Source organism: Bufo bufo, chromosome 9 (genome assembly GCF_905171765.1).
Source record: "Bufo bufo chromosome 9, aBufBuf1.1, whole genome shotgun sequence".
Lineage (NCBI taxonomy): Eukaryota > Metazoa > Chordata > Amphibia > Anura > Bufonidae > Bufo > Bufo bufo.
The window spans coordinates 159,978,793-159,996,834 of record NC_053397.1 but is presented as its reverse complement, the minus strand read 5'-3'; the positions used below and the strand labels follow the sequence as shown (position 1 = coordinate 159,996,834).

Below are 18,042 nucleotides of genomic sequence, written 5' to 3'. Positions count from 1 at the left end.
TTGACGGAGATCCGCTACTTCCAAAGAAAGACCCTGCATGCGGTCAACCAGGCCAGAAAGCGGATCCATGTCAAAAAAGGACGGTTTTGGTGGATTATAATGTCACGGCTGTATGTGAGCAACAATAGTATACACAGTAAAAGAGCTACTGACCGGACCCAAACTAGGGAGGATAAAGGGTGACCCCTGTCCGACCCTCAAAGCTCTCCCTATGCTGCTAAAGCACATGCCCGGATCCAAATGGCGGAACGAGGCATGCCCACGTGCCTAAGACTGATGACCACTGTAACCCCTACAATAGTGGAAGGGGCACGGCCACCGGTGCCCTACTCAGTATATGGAGGGAACCGTGGCCACCTCAGATCCAGTCAGAAAATAATCAGGTACACAACAATGTCTGTACACTTAGCTGAAGGTGTTGCAGCCGCAGAGAAGACGGATCCAAGGACAGCTGGCAATATCCGGAGTGCTTGCTGCAGCAGAACACAGGTCCAGTGAACTGATAGCTACAAGTGAAGATACTAAAGCAAGAGCTACAACTGAAATGAGAACTATAATCCACGCCCTACAATAGGAGGAGGGGTGATATAAAGAGAGGGAAATCAAACGCATGAGGAACAGCTGGAAGGAAGGAAACCAAAAGTAAACAGAGCAGTGAGAACTCCTCCCAGCTCTAGTAGTGAAATAATCACAGGGGTGGAGAAACAGAGCTGTGAGAACGTCCCAAAGCTCTGGTAGTGACACAGAGGCTTCAGGCATACTAATTCTGAGGCCTATGAGGGTGATCAGGGGAGCAGGGAACTATCAGCTTCCGTGCCCTGCCGCAGTATTTAACTGCAGCGTGGTGGCAGGTCGTATCGCAAATGGCAACAAGATGCCTTTGCAAATTCGAATTCTAAGTACGGATTTAAAGCTAAGTAAGTAACACCTTTAAAGGGGTTGTTCATCTTCTGGGGGTTGTTCCGGCAAACCCGAAGCAAACTTACCTGCTACTAGGTCCTGCACCTTCGCCCTTTTCCCTTACTACCGCTACAGCACTTGGATCCCTTGCCAACATCCAGATTGATGCTGCTGCAGCTAATGACTGGCTGCAGCAATGACCTGCCCCCCTTGCAGCATGTCAGTTGGTCACATGACACAAGGGGGCAGATCACCACTGCAGCCAGTCATTGGCTGCAGTGGCATCAAAACAATTGATGACACTGAGGGGACCCCAGTGCTGCAGTGGTGACAGGGAACAAAGGAGCCAGGTCCCTGCAGCGGGGAGCAGATAAGGTCTGTTTTAGAAATAAAGTAGTGCAGCCACTGAATGGAGATCTCAGGAACTGAGTGATATGACCGTATAACCAGTCCATGGACGGGCAGCATACAGACTTCCATGTGCACAGCAGGGCCACAGACTCATTGTATGGACACGTGTAACCATACATATTCACCCTCATATAGTTTGGTGCCCAGATCTCGGTTCAGGGACCGCACTGAGATACTAGTTTAGATATATTAGAAAGTTTAATTTATTTCATTGCTAAAGCATGCCTTTTAGGGCTTATTCATGAGAGATATGTATGTCAAGGGTGAAACAGAGGGCACACAGACTGAACACTGACACATCGTAGTCTTATATGGGCAAATACACATGTGCAGTTCTTCGGGCCAACTCTACTGTTAAACTCGATCATTCATGTCAATCGGTATGGAAAAAAAGGACACATACACGAGAGACACTAAAAAGAGGTGAAGGCAGGATAGACAACTAGAGGTCCGTGGACCAGCTTTACAGTGACATCTGCAGCCTCTTCTACTATGCCACCCAGCCATGCCCGCTCTATGGACATGGAAAATGGAGCACAGTTGGAGACAGTGGGGGAGATTTATCAAGACTCATGTTCCCATACGCCATTCTTGATCCTCTTGCTCTGAAATAAGATGCGCCTAATTTATTAAGAGGCAGATGCCTTTTAATAAATTTGTTGCATCTCTGGCCCTCTGTGCAGGCACTCTAAGCCCCACCCCTCTCTCTAAACCCTGCCCTTTTTTCTCGCCATTTTGGGAAAGTGGCAAGAAGATCCAAGAGGCACAAATTATGGCGCAAATATAGCATGCACCATAATTTGTGACTTTTTTACACCACAAAAGTGCTGTAAATAGCTTAATAAATGTCTTCATGATACGGTACCACACGGATGGAAAATCATGTCTTTAGTGGATGGATCATGGACAAGTTTCACAACGCTCGTCTGATTAGACCTTATTCACACAAAACTAATTTCTGTCCATGTGCTACATAGTGAGCTTCACACAGATCCACAGAATTATTGGTTTGCATTCACACTTCTTTTTTATTTCAACATGGACCCTCAGGACACGCACTTTTCTGGTCTGTGTCTCACAGAACATAGACCTAGAAAACTGTGTCCAATGGCAGACAGGTAAGTGTCCTACGCGGATAGACAGTCGGCCATATTAAAGGGAACTTGTCACATTGAACATGGTGTTTGATTTGATGGCGGCATGGTATAGATGAAGAAATACAAAAAAACAACAAAAGAAAGGAGGTTAGGAAGACCTTGAGACAAGGAATATCCCACTCGCAAGGCGCCAACGGTGATGGGACTAAAGATGGAATATTATTACTATGTGAACCAAGAAAAGATGATCTAGTTGTATGGACGACAGTAATAGGGGAGGCTGCACAAAAAATATAGTGTTAGCACCAGGCTAAACACTTGAGTAGCCAAAGAGGAAATATGTGTAGGATTTGGTCTATAGTGTTAATGACCTTGGAAACTTCTAAATACACATAAAAATAGCGCCTAATCCCCACGAACATAAAACTAACCAAAAATATATACACAATTCAATGTGACGATTTGAAAAAAAAAGGGGATGATCAACTGAATGATCGGCGATAACCGTGAATGGTAGCTTACTTCGCTGGGGGGCTGTCAAACAGGTGAAATGCACCTGCGGCAGTAACCCCCCAACCAAGGCCGCCAAGAAAAGAGGACAGATATAAAAGTCAGTGGCTGTACACTGAAGTGAACACACTACTCACTTCACTGGGGGGGCTGTCACATAGGTCAGTGGTCACAAATACCTAGGACAGTGTACCCCCCGGCCAGGGTCGCTTGAAATCACTTGAGGAAAAAGGCAAATCTTGTAAGGCAGTTGTTACTCACTTCACTGGGGGGCCGTCAAACAGGTGTAGTGTAAAACAACTGAGACAGTACCCCCCCGGCCGAGTCTGCTTGTCGTGGTCTCCAAACTGGAAATCAGCACATCCAGTCCTAAGATTGGTTTCTTCAAATCTTTTTCTTTAATAAATGGAGCTCTACGCATTTCAGGGTTATGCAAAACCCCTTCCTCAGGAGCAAGGTATTCGCTAATACATACAAACATAAAAACTCACACATTATATGTGTTCCTCAATCCAACGCATCTTGTTCGGGAAGTCGTGTCTATTTGCGACTTCCGGGCAGATGGAACGCATCCAAAGACCGGAAGTCGCGTATTCACCGCGACTTCCGGTTCTGTGGAACGCATGTCGGCTGCACATGGAACGCACGCCGGCTCTGGGAAACGTCACTTCCTGCCTGGGTGCGCTCCAAATAGTGGAATGCACCTGCATGGGGAGTGATAGAGGGAGGGGCCTGTAAATATCGGCATCTCTCACTTTGTGACGGCATCTTGCCACTATAGTGGTGCCGCATGTGGTGAGCAAGTCATTCCACTATTTGGAGCGCACCCAGGCAGGAAGTGATGTTCCCCAGAGCCGGCGTGCGTTCCATGTGCAGCCGACATGCGTTCCACAGAACCGGAAGTTGCGGTGAATACGCGACTTTCGGTCTTTGGATGCGTTCCATCTGCCCGGAAGTCGCAAATAGACTCGACTTCCCGAACAAGATGCGTTGGATTGAGGAACACATATAATGTGTGAGTTTTTATGTTTGTATGTATTAGCGAATACCTTGCTCCTGAGGAAGGGGTTTTGCATAACCCCGAAACGCGTAGAGCTCCATTTATTAAAGAAAAAGATTTGAAGAAACCAATCTTAGGACTGGATGTGCTGATTTCCAGTTTGGAGACCACGACAAGCAGACTCGGCCGGGGGGGTACTGTCTCAGTTGTTTTACACTACACCTGTTTGACGGCCCCCCAGTGAAGTGAGTAACAACTGCCTTACAAGATTTGCCTTTTTCCTCAAGTGATTTCAAGCAACCCTGGCCGGGGGGTACACTGTCCTAGGTATTTGTGACCACTGACCTATGTGACAGCCCCCCCAGTGAAGTGAGTAGTGTGTTCACTTCAGTGTACAGCCACTGACTTTTATATCTGTCCTCTTTTCTATTCGCGGCCTTGGTTGGGGGGTTACTGCCGCAGGTGCATTTCACCTGTTTGACAGCCCCCCAGCGAAGTAAGCTACCATTCACGGTTATCGCCGATCATTCGGTTGATCATCCCCTTTTTTTTTACAAATCGTCACATCGAATTGTGTATATATTTTTGGTTAGTTTTATGTTCGTGGGGATTAGGCGCTTTTTTTATGGGCATGGTATAGAGCAGGAGGAGCTGAGCTGATTGAGATTTAGTTCTGTGGGAAAAGTATAACATGTACTTTATACATTTACATTCCTGCTCATTCTAGTCTTTGAAGTCCAGGAGCCGGTCCTATCAGTGATTGACAGCCTCCCCTCTATGACAGTGTATACAGAGATAGCTGTCAGTCACTGATAGGACGTCTCCTTGTCTTCAAAGATGAGAATGAGCAGCAATGTAAATGAATGAAATACAAGTTATACTGAATCTTTTCCCATAAACCTATATAACAATCTGCTCAGCTCCTCCTGCTCTATAACATACTGCAGCTCAGACACCATGTTCATCGTGACAGGTTCCCTTTAAATACTGCCCATGTGTTGCAGCCCTGATGACGATAAGAGTAAGTGGGATTATATAATCAGATGGCACAAACCTGGCAGGTGTCTCAAGGATCATGGGAATCTCATTAAACCGGGGCTCATTCATCACCTTTCTGAATCCCTCTACTCCAATGTGACCTCTGCCTATATTTTCATGACGGTCCAGTCGACAGCCAACTTTACCTGGGAGGATATAAAAAAGTGATTAGCAGAAAACGGACAATAATTTCTACAATGTGTGCAGATTGTTGTGAGAGCAAATGAAAGCAATTATAATGTATAAATGGGTGGTCTTATCCCAGGCATTGGTCAGCAATTTCCAATCAGCGGGGTCTAACCTCTGACACTACACCCGATCAATAGAACAAGGGGCAGTGGCGACAGAAAATCACCATGTGACTATGTCTGCCAGCTTCGCACTTATATGCAAATGAACCTCTAGGAGCAACGGGGGTGTTGCCATTACACCTAGAGCCTCAGCTCTCTGCACTTTGACAGGGCCAGGCAGGCGTGATCACGTTCACACTGCTAGGCCCTGTCAATCAAAAAGTGAGGCGGGTGCGGCAGTTGCAGAGAAAGCAGAGCCTCTAGGTGTAATGGCAACGCCCTCATTGCTCCTAGAGGCTTATTTGCATATATTACAACATCATTTTTCTCAGCAATGCAGGAACATATGAACATGGGACCAACACAGATGCCTTCAGCTGCCAGGAACACATGTAACAGGTCAGTCGGTGTCATAGGGACAGATCTGCTGACAGATGCCCTTTAAGAAATAATTTGTCATGTAATGTTTTTTTCTACTCTCCCCTTTAGTTGCAGTTTAGTTAAAGTGCTGCCCACTAGCACATCCCCAATAAGTAAGGGGGGCCGGCTGCCTGACCTTCAATGACGGAAGACTGTAAATTAACTCTAAATTCCAATACTGTGCAAATAACAGAGATACCGTCATGAGCAGCATCAAACTGATACAGAAACCTCTATGGATAAAGACGGATTAAAGCTGCACAGCTGTGATGTATGGCGCTATTCACACACTCCTGATTAGTAATATCATGAAGGAATTCACATCTATGTAGGAACGTCAGTGCAGATTTACTAGCGAAAATGCGCCAGAATTCTAGTGCACATGCCGTGCATCACATTTACTGAGTGCCTTAGACATCTTTTGCACCTTGCTCGACAGATGAGTGTAGATTAGCTATAAAGGAGGTCAGTTTTTTCCATTTTCTACAACTTTTTTTTTTTCTGTTTACATGGCAGTATGGCTTGTTTATTGTGGGAAATATTTTTTTCTTTGCATTGCCATATTCTGACCACCATAACCTTTTTTTATAGTTATTATTATTTTATTATTATACTCACTTATGTAGCACTACAATATTCTTCGGCGCTTTACAGACATTAACATCAGCCTGTCCCCTTTGAGGCTCACAATCTAAGTTCCCTGTCAGTATGTCTTTGGAGTGTGGGATAGGGTTGTTGCGGGTATCGAAATTTCGATACCCAATCGATACTTTTGTCCCGGTATCGATACGATACCGGGATTTCCGTTTTTTCGATACTGGGCTGCGCTTCTGCGCAGTCTAGTATCTCTGAACATGAGCGCGCTGCTATCGGCGCGCTCATGTTCTCTCTCAGCAGCACGGGGAGAAGGAAGCTGTCCTCCCTCCCCCTGTGCTGCTGCCGCTGCCACCAATGAGAAGAGAGGGGCGGAGGAGGGGCGGCAATGAGAAGAGAGGGGCGGAGGAGGGGCGGCAATGAGAAGAGAGGGGGTGGAGGAGGGGCGGCAATGAGAAGAGAGGGGCGGAGGAGGGGCGGGCGCACTGCGCCCCCAATGATAGGATTACTATCGGAGCGATGGGAGGAGACATCAGCTTCACTAGTGGGCGTTCCTTTTCCCTGCGCTGCGATTGGACAGCGCTACAGCCAGGGAGAAGGAACGCCCACTAGTGAAGCTGATGTCTCCTCCCATCGCTCCGATAGTAATCAGCTCAGCAGCATGTGGAGCAGGAGAGGAGACAGTAATGGGGCACTGCGGGCGAACGGAGCGGCGCCCAGGACTAAATGGTGAGTGCTGAGACATCGCTGGGCGCCGCTCTGTGTGGCCTGATAGTGAAAGTCTGGACTCATATACAGTAGTCAGTCTTTAACACATACAGGAGGCGGGTGCCGGCAGCAGAATCGCATTGCCGGCACCCTGCCCCTGACAGGGAGCTGCGATCAGCGGCAGTTAACTGCCGCTGATCTGCTAGTACCCGCCTCCTGTATAAAGGGGTAAAATCATTGGTGGTGCAGTGTGCCCCCCCCCCCTCAATCCCCCCATCCCATTAAAATCATTGGTGGCACAGTGCGCCGGCCCCTCTCAACCCTCCAGTATTAAAATCATTGGTGGCAGTGGCCACAGGGACCTCTCCACTCCCCCTCATTGGTGGTGCAGTGGCAGCTTCTGATCGGAGCCCCAGCTGTGTAAGCCTGGGGCTCCGATCGGTTACCATGGCAGCCAGGAAGCCCTGGTTGCCATGGTAACATCCCTGATGCTGTGTGCACAAAGCACAGAGCAGCAGGGACAGTGTGGAGTCCTATTCACCCTGATAGAGATCTATCAGGGTGAATAGGAAAAGGGATGAAAGATCCCAGGTTCTAGCCCCTAAGGGGGGAAATAGTTATTAAATAAAAAGTGAAAAAAAAAAAAACACTAAAATATGAAGTATAAATCACCCCCCTTTTCCCAATTTCACATATAAAATATATAAATAAACATATTACATCGCCACGTCAGAAAAGTCCAAACTATTAAAATATAAAAAAAAAATCTAGGTGGTGAATGCCGGAACAGAAAAAATAAAATAAAAACTGCGCGATTCGCCATTTTTAAAAATGAGGAATGCACGTGGCTTTTTTTGTTTATTTTTTTCGCGTGGTATCGAATGGTATCGAGTATCGCAATACTTTTTCATGGTATCGAAACCGAATCAAAAATTTGGTATCGCAACAACTCTAGTGTGGGAGGAAACCAACACAAACACGGGGAGAACATACAAACTCCATGCAGATGTTGTCCTTGACCAGAATCTAACCTAGGACCCCAGCGCTGTAAGGCAACAGTACTAAGCACTGAGCCACTATGCTGCCCATACTTATGTCTATGGAGCTGTATGTGGCCTCATTTGTTGTGAGGCGATTTGTAGCTTTTAATAATACAATTTTCGACTATGTATATCTTTTTTATCACTTTTTGGGGGGGTGAAGTGACAAAAAAAATGGTGAATCGGCCATTAGATTTTTTTTCCATTATGCTGTGCACCATACACTGCGTGCAGAATTATTAGGCAAATGAGTATTTTGACCACATCATCCTCTTTATGCATGTTGTCTTACTCCAAGCTGTATAGGCTCGAAAGCCTACTACCAATTAAGCATATTAGGTGATGTGCATCTCTGTAATGAGAAGGGGTGTGGTCTAATGACATCAACACCCTATATTAGGTGTGCATAATTATTAGGCAACTTCCTTTCCTTTGGCAAAATGGGTCAAAAGAAGGACTTGACAGGCTCAAAAAAGTCAAAAATAGTGAGATATCTTGCAGAGGGATGCAGCACTCTTAAAATTGCAAAGCTTCTGAAGCGTGATCATCGAACAATCAAGCGTTTCATTCAAAATAGTCAACAGGGTCGCAAGAAGCGTGTGGAAAAACCAAGGCGCAAAATAACTGCCCATGAACTGAGAAAAGTCAAGCGTGCAGCTGCCAAGATGCCACTTGCCACCAGTTTGGCCATATTTCAGAGCTGCAACATCACTGGAGTGCCCAAAAGCACAAGGTGTGCAATACTCAGAGACATGGCCAAGGTAAGAAAGGCTGAAAGACGACCACCACTGAACAAGACACACAAGCTGAAACGTCAAGACTGATTTTTCTAAGGTTTTATGGACTGATGAAATGAGAGTGAGTCTTGATGGGCCAGATGGATGGGCCCGTGGCTGGATTGGTAAAGGGCAGAGAGCTCCAGTCCGACTCAGACGCCAGCAAGGTGGAGGTGGAGTACTGGTTTGGGCTGGTATCATCAAAGATGAGCTTGTGGGGCCTTTTCGGGTTGAGGATGGAGTCAAGCTCAACTCCCAGTCCTACTGCCAGTTTCTGGAAGACACCCTCTTCAAGCAGTGGTACAGGAAGAAGTCTGCATCCTTCAAGAAAAACATGATTTTCATGCAGGACAATGCTCCATCACACGCGTCCAAGTACTCCACAGCGTGGCTGGCAAGAAAGGGTATAAAAGAAGAAAATCTAATGACATGGCCTCCTTGTTCACCTGATTTGAACCCCATTGAGAACCTGTGGTCCATCATCAAATGTGAGATTTACAAGGAGGGAAAACAGTACACCTCTCTGAACAGTGTCTGGGAGGCTGTGGTTGCTGGTGCACGCAATGTTGATGGTGAACAGATCAAAACACTGACAGAATCCATGGATGGCAGGCTTTTGAGTGTCCTTGCAAAGAAAGGTGGCTATATTGGTCACTGATTTGTTTTTGTTTTGTTTTTGAATGTCAGAAATGTATATTTGTGAATGTTGAAATGTTATATTGGTTTCACAGGTAAAAATAAATAATTGAAATGGGTATATATTTGTTTTTTGTTAAGTTGCCTAATAATTATGCACAGTAATAGTCACCTGCACACACAGATATCCCCCTAAAATAGCTAAAACTAAAAACAAACTAAAAACTACTTCCAAAAATATTCAGCTTTGATATTAATGAGTTTTTTGGGTTCATTGAGAACATGGTTGTTGTTCAATAATAAAATTAATCCTCAAAAATACAACTTGCCTAATAATTCTGCACTCCCTGTATAGGATAAATACGTTTATATTTCAATAGTATGGCTGTTTTGAGGAGAAAATATTTATTTTTATTGTTTTTTAATTTTTGTTGATTTTTATCATGGGAAAAGGGGGACAATTTGAATTTTTATATATTTAGAATTTTTTTTTTTACTTTTAATTTAAGTCTCCTTAGGGAAAATCGCTTCTCCATCGCAATGAATTAACATTGCAGTGTATGGAAGATTCACTATGTTGCTATGAAGCCCTGCCACCTACAGGGCTCCATAGGAACTACAGTTATAATAGCCTTTATTTCTTCAAAAAGACCAAGGAGCTCAGTGTTCCTGGGGAAAGCTGCCTCAGATGCCATTGTCACAACTGCCGCTCACAAAAACAGCCCTGGGTGTCTGCAGGACATGGACTCGTATACTGTTGAATTAACCCGTCTTCAGAGAGAGTGCATTATGGGAGTCCCTTTATCCCCTCGTTATAGTGATCAGTGGGGGTCTCAGTGCTCAGACTCCCACTGATCAAAACCTGTTCTGTGTTTAGAGCCGCACCTTGTTTTAGCTCAAAATCACTGATGGAAATCACTGACCAAACACTGATGTGTGAATGAGGCATTGGTTGGGTTTCCAGCAGTATTCTTGAAAATGCCAAAGAACTGATATACAAAGTATATTAGAAAATGTTTAAATGTTTAACCCCTTTAGGACCCATGACGTACATGTACGTCATTTCTTTCCGGGACTTAAAGACCCGTGACGTACATGTACTTCATGGTGATCGGGCGGGTGCAGGGGTCCGATGCCGGCACATTAACCCTTTATGTGCCGCGTTCAGTGCTGACCGAGGCACGTGCGATGTCGGGCGGGGATCAGAGCTGCCATAGGGTCCCCATGCTGCTGTGACGAGGAAAAAATAAAAACTGTGCTAAATAAACAATTTTTTTGTCACCTAATATATCACTAAAAGTACAACACCAAGTGATCAAAAAGGCGTATGCCCGCCAAAATAGTACCAATCTAACCGTCATCTCATCCCGCAAAAAATAAGCCCCTACCTAAGACAATTGCCCAAAAAATAAAATTATTGTGTAAAACTTAAATAAATAAAAAAAGTATACATATTAGGTATTGCCATGTCCGTTACGACCGGCTCTATAAAAATACCACATGACCTAACCCCTCAGGTAAACACCGTAAAAAAAATGTAAATAAAAACGGTGTAAAAAAAAAAAGCAATTTTTTTGTCGCCTTACATCACAAAAAGTGTAATAGCAAGCGATCAAAAAGTCATATGCACCCCAAAATAGTGCCAATCAAACCATCATCTCATCCCGCAAAAATCATACCCTACCTCAGATAATCGCCAAAAAACTGAAAAAACTATGGCTCTCAGACTATGTAGACACTAAAACAACATATTAGGTATCGCCGCATCTGTAATAACCTGCTCTATAAAAATATCACATGACCTAACCCCTCAGGTGAATACCGTAAAAAAAAAAAAGGGACTTTTGTCACCTTACATCACAAAAAGTGTAATAGCAAGCGCCCAAAAAATTTTTTAACTACGGCTTTCAGAATGTGGAGACACTAAAAAAATATTTTTTTTACAAAAATGCTGTTATGTAAAACTGAAACAAACAACCAAAAAAAGTTGTCATATTTGGTATTGTCGTGTCCGTAACAACCTGCTCTATAAAAATACCACATGATCTAACCTGTCAGATGAATGTTGTGAATAACAAAAAATAAAAACTGTGCCAAAACAGCTATTTCTTGTTACCTTGACTCACAAAAAGTGTAATATAGAGCACCAAAAATCATATGTACCCTAAAATAGTACCAACAAAACTGCCACACTATCCTGTAGTTTCTACTCTAGGGGTGCATCAGGGGGGCTTCATATTACACTTTTTGTGAGGCAATTTACACTGTTTTAATTTTTATTTTTTTACGGTATTCATCTGAGGGGTTAGGTCATCTGATATTTTTATAGAGCAAGTTATTACGGACGCGGCGATACCTTATTTGTATAAAAAAAAATATTTATGTAAGTTTTACACAATAACAGCTTTTTTAAAACAAAAAAAATTGTTTTAGTGTCTCCATATTCTGAGCCATAGTTTTTTTTATTTTTTGGGCGATTGTCTCAGGTAGGGGCTCATTTTTTGCGGGATGAGGTGAGATTGGTACTATTTTAGTGGGCATACGCCTTTTTGATCGCTTGCTGTTTTACTTTTTGAGATGTAAGGTGACAAAAAAATTGTTAGGTTTATTTAGCACAGTTTTTATTTGTTATGGTGTTCATCTGAGGGGTTAGGTCATGTGATATGTTTATAGAGCCAGTTGATACGGACGCGGCGATACCTAATATGTATACTTTTTTTCCCCTCTAATTTTTACCAATTTCTTTTTACTTTATTTGGGGAAAATGACAGTTTATTTTTACTTGAAATTTTTAATTTTTTGTCCCACTTTGGGACTTCAACTTTTGGGGGTCTAATCCTTTACAATGCATTCCAATACTTCTGTATTGGAATGCATTGGCTGTATGAGTAATACTGTGTGTATTACTCATACATTTTCCGGCCTGTGAGCTGGATCTCACAGGCTCGTCACCGGAAGGCAGCGCGTTGCCTTCCTTAGGCATCGCGCTGCCTTCCATGGCATCGGGTCCCCCCTACAGCCCCACGGGGACTCGATCACACCGCCGCCCGCAACATAAAAAGCTGCAAACCGCAGGTCTGAATTGACCTGCGTTTTGCGGCAATCGCCCCCTCTCCCCCGCGCATTTAGCCAAGGTGCCTGCTCAACGATATGAGCAGGCACCTTGTTCCGATCACCGCCCGCCGGTGATGATCGGAAATAAACACGGCGGACCAGTATGTCATGTATCCTTAAGTACCGGGACAACATGCCGTACCGGTACGTCATGTGTCCTGAAGAGGTTAAAATGGAAAATCTGCCAAAAAAGTTAAATTCGGAAGTTTCATCTCTATTTTCCATTAATTCTTGTGGAACACCTAAAGGATTAACAAAGTTTGTAAAATCAGTTTTGTATACCTTGAGGGGTGTAGTTTCTAAAATGGGGTAACTTTTTGGAAGTTTGTACTCTAGGGGTGCATCAGGGGGTCTTTAAATGCTGTCAAAAAAACAGTCCAGCAAAATCTGCCTTCCAAAAACCATATGGCATTCCGTTCCTTCTGCGCCCTGCCGTGTGCCCGTACAGCAGTTTACGACCACATATGGGGTGTTTCTGTAAACTACAGAATAAGGGCCATAAATATTGAGTTTTGTTTGGCTGTTAATCCTTGCTTTGTAACTGGAAAAAATGGATTCAAATGGAAAATCTGCCAAAAAAGTGAAATTTTTAAATTGTATCTCTATTTTCCAATCATTCTTGTGGAACACATAAAGGGTTTATAAAGTTTTTAAAATCAGGTTTTGTATACCTTGAGGGGTGTAGTTTCTAAAATGGGGTCACTTTTATGGAGTTTCTACTCTAGGGGAGCATCAGGGGGGCTTCAAATGGGACATGGTGTCAAAAAACCAGTCCAGCAAAATCTGCCTTCCAAAAACCGTATGGCATTCCTTTCCTTGTGTGCCCGTACAGCAGTTTACGACCATATATGGGGTGTTTCTGTAAACTACAGAATCAGGGCCATAATTATTGAGTTTTGTTTGGCTGTTAACCCTTGCTTTGTAACTGGAAAAAATGGATTTAAATGGAAAATCTGCCAAAAAAGTGAAATTCTGAAATTTTATCTCTATTTTCCAATCATTCTTGTGGAACACACAAAGGGTTAACAAAGTTTGCAAAATCAGTTTTGAATACCTTCATGGGTGTAGTTTGTAAAATGGGGTAATTTATGGGTAGTTTCTATTATGTAAGCCTCACAAAGTGACTTCAGACCTGAATTGGTCCTGAAAAAGTGGGTTTTAGAAATTTTCTGAAAAATTTCAAGATTTGCTTCTAAACTTCTAAGCCTTCTAACGTCCCCAAAAAATAAAATGGCATTCACATAATGATCCAAACATGAAGTAGACATATGGGGAATGTAAAGTGATAACTATTTTTGGAGGTATTACTATCTATTATAAAAGTAGAGAAATAGAAATTCAGAATTTTGGTTATAAATTAAAAAAAATAATTTTACTCAATTTTACCAGTGTCATGAAGTACAATACGTGACGAGAAAACAATCTCAGAATGGCCTTGATAAGTAAAAGTGTTTTAAAGTTATCACCACATAAAGTGACATGTCAGATTTGCAAAAAATGGCCTGGTCCTTAAGGTGAAAAATGGCAGGGTCCTAAAGGGGTTAATACAAAGATTAACTTCTTCAAGTCAGAAATATTTTAAACCCGGAAAAAGATTAGCTGTATTAGTACCTGTTCACACATACATCATGGCTTCCCTTTACCAAGAAAGTCATGATGCTATGCTGCATCTGTCATACGACACATTTAAAAGTTGCTCGATGGTGCAAAACCTAGACTGGCATATAGGAGACTGACATTACCAAAACATAAAGGTGGCTTTGGACTGCCAGACATTAATGGGTACTATGGAGCAATACAGATGAGATTACATTCGGAAATAACCAACCCTCGAGTTGCTAGGAAATTATTGGGACCTAGAGTTTTAGCCACATTGTGGGATAACAACAAACGGCACTCCCAAAGAGACACAATACCTGTATCTTTAAGAGGAGTAGTTAATAGCTGGTCAAAATTGTCAAAATACTTGCACTTCCCTAAACATCTGTCACCATTCACTCCTATTAAATATCTCCCTTATTTGCTCCAAGTCGATTTCAAAGATGATATGGGACTATGGGAGGCGCTAGGTGAGGTAGCAATTGGTAGAACAATACCGGATATTCATACTCTAAAGGCTAGGTTTGCACATATCCCGTGGGCAGTGACCCACTACTCACAATTCAGTATGATATGCACTAAGTACTTAGAGAGCACCCCAAGTGACTATACCCCCACCTGGTATGATGTAATCTGGAATCAAACAACGCATGTTAAGGGTACCGTCTCTCGACTCTTCAACAAAATACTAGACATAGATTCTAATTTGAAACCGTTATATATTGAGAGGTGGGAAAAGGAGATGGGTCAACAGATGGACGAGGAGACTATTAGCAGGGTTCTGGCCCATTCACATGGTTATTAACGGTGCATTAAAATTCAGGAAAATTCCTTTAAAATAGTCACAGGATGGTACAAAACACCTGATAAGTTGCATACTATTACCCCATCAATAACTGCAGATTGCTGGAGATGTGGTGAGGCTAAAGGTACAATGTTTCACGTGTGGTGGTCATGTCCGAAGATCACGGAATTCTGGGATCTCATCTCGAAAGAGGTCCAAAAAATTTGCAGAATTAGCTCCCCCATCACACCCTTAGTGGCGCTCCTAAACTTACCTGACAGCAATTACAAACTAACTAGCAACTCATTACCTGCACAACTAATTGCTGCAGCAAAATTACTCATCCCGAAATATTGGCTATCTAAGGAGATACCTAGTATGAGAGAATGGGTTAATAAAGTTAGGGAGATTTATCACCTAGAGGAATTGACTAGCTGGGAAACCTTGTCACATGATAGGTTTCTTCTGACATGGGGTAAGTGGTCTGAGTGGCACAAGGGTTACATTACCGGTTGATTATAAGTCAATGTATTGGGCTCGAGTCATATAACTTGTCATTATTGGTAGCATTACATATGTTCATGTATGTCTTTCTCCTGTCTAATTTTTTCACGCACTCAGATATAGATGTGACAGATATTTTGTAATGTATGATCATCGCAGACTATGATGTACTTCTTGACGTTGATTGTTCATTTTCTTACCTGCCATTGTCATGTTGTTTAATGGAAATATTTGTTAAATATTCTGAAAATAAAGATTATACAAAAAAAAAAAAAAAGTTGCTCGATGGACTACACTGACTAAGGTCTAATTCACACAATAATTTTTTTTTGTGAGTGTACGGGCCGTTTTTTTGTGTTCCCTATACGGAACCATTCATTTCAATGGTTCCGCATTAAAAACGGAATGTGTTCTGTAAGCATTCCGTTTTTCCGTTCCGTTGAAAGATAGAACATGTCCTATTATTGCCCGCAAATCACGTTCCGTGGCTCCATTCAAGTCAATGGGTCCGCAAAAAAAACTGAACACATACGAAAATGCATCCGTATGTCTTCCGTATCCGTTCCGTTTTTGCGTAACCATCTATTGAAAATGTTATGCCCAGCACAATTTTTTCTATGTAATTACTGTATACTGTATATGCCATACTGAAAAACGGAATGGAAAAACGGAACGGAAACACAACGGAAGTCAAAAACGGAACAACAGATCCGTGAAAAACGGACCGCAAAAAACTATAAAAGCCATACGTTCGTGTGAACTAGGCCTAAGGGAGCATTCACACGACCGTGTTGGTTTTGCGGTCCGCAAATCAAGGATCCGTGTGTTCCGTATGTCTTCAGTTATCTTTCCGTTTCCGTTAGTCCGTATAATACGGACGTGGTGCTTCCGTGTGTCATCTGTTTTTCACGGTCCGCAAAAAACTGAAATGGGACTGAAATGGGTTTTCCTAGAATGTTTTCAGTCCAGGGATCCGCGAAAAACGGATGACATACAGATGCATTTCCGTGTGCTATCCGTTTTTTACGGACCCAATGACTTTCTATGGGGCCACGGACCGCAATTTGCAGCCAAGTATAGGACATGTTCTAAAATAAAAGCAACGGACACACGGAACGGACAGCACACTGATGACAATGAAAGGCATTCCACAATTTTTGCGGACCCATAGAAATGAATGGGTCCGTGCATTGTCCGCCCAATATTGCGGAACGGACGCGGAAGAAAAAAACGGTCGTGTGAATGCTCCCTTACAGGGGTTGCCTATCAGCAGGAAAAGGTATAAAATGAAAAAAAATACCCATTACTTATCCCAAATAATCACCTGCAGCTCCAGTGGTCTCCACCAGACCCACAGCAATCACATCATGTACATCATTTACGTTAGGTGCACATAGCGTTAGGCAATTCGGCAGCCTGTTCTGGCATTAATGCGATACGGTGAAAACAGGCAGCTGGTCGGATTTCATAATGCAGATGTGAATGTACCCCTTCATGACTGCTGCAGCCAATCACAGGCCTGAAAGGTCACGTGCAAGCATTACTAATGAAGCCAGTGATTGGCTGCAGCAGTCACACCACGTGTCATCACTGCAGGGCCGGCAGGGACCACAGGTGATCATTTAATGGAAAAGTAATATTTATTTTCTATTAATTTATACCATTTCCTGCTGGTAGGCAATTTTCTTAAAATCCCAGACAACCCCTTTAAACTGGGTTTGCTACAATACGGTAATTTTGATGTTGTCTAAAATTACAGAACTGCCAAAAGCCTTAGTAGATAAAGCATTAGGGTACGGTACTTTTACACTAGCGTTTTTGTTTTCCGGTATTGAGTTCCGTCCTAGGGTCTCAATACCGGAAAAAAACTGATCAGTTTTATCCTAATGTATTCTGAATGGAGAGCATTCCGTTCAGGATGCATCAGTTCAGTCCCTCTTACGTTTTTTGGACGGCGATAATACCGCAGCATGCTGCAGTTTTCTCTCCGGCCAAAAATACTGAACACTTGCCGGCGACAGAACTGCCTGACGGAATCCTCTACTGCAAGTGTGAAAGTACCCTTAGTGTAACAGCTATGTTTTTTATTAGCTGGAGTTTTTAGACCAATTTAGTTTTTTTTTGTGAATAGTTATGTCTATTGGGTTTTTCAGTTCTGTGAGCAATTAAAATGACACTGACGATATATATAGATATATATATATCTATATATATATATCTATATATATATTAGGGGTGCACCGAAATGAAAATTCTGGTCCGAAACCGAAAATTCAGGATGCCCTTGACCGAAACCGAAACTGCCTTTTTGCCCAAATACTTTTAAAATACTTTTTTTTTAATGATTTTATTAATAATTCTTTTTCATGAATTTAATAAATCATATTATATAACATGGTGCTTCCTCATACACAAGTGATTGTACAAAACAACTGTTATGGGGGGACACTGTTATGGGGGGAATCTGTTGATGACGGACACTGTTATGGGGGGGATCTGTGGATGACGGACACTGTTATGGGGGGGATCTGTGGATGACGGACACTGTTATGGGGGGATCTGTGGATGACAGACACTGTTATGGGGGGATCTGTGGATGACAGACACTGTTATGGGGGGGA

General features: G+C 42.9%; 1 protein-coding gene across 2 annotated transcripts in view; it reads right to left on the bottom strand.

Moving 5' to 3' along the window:
• The window catches only part of LOC120979487 (probable endonuclease 4), a 66,513-nt gene that overhangs the window by 8,113 nt on the left and 40,358 nt on the right, over window positions 1-18,042 (bottom strand). For both annotated transcript variants that reach the window (XM_040408268.1, XM_040408269.1), the window contains one exon: window positions 4,973-5,102. In XM_040408268.1, the coding sequence (XP_040264202.1) occupies window positions 4,973-5,102 (130 nt within the window). The remainder of the gene's footprint in view (window positions 1-4,972; window positions 5,103-18,042) is intronic.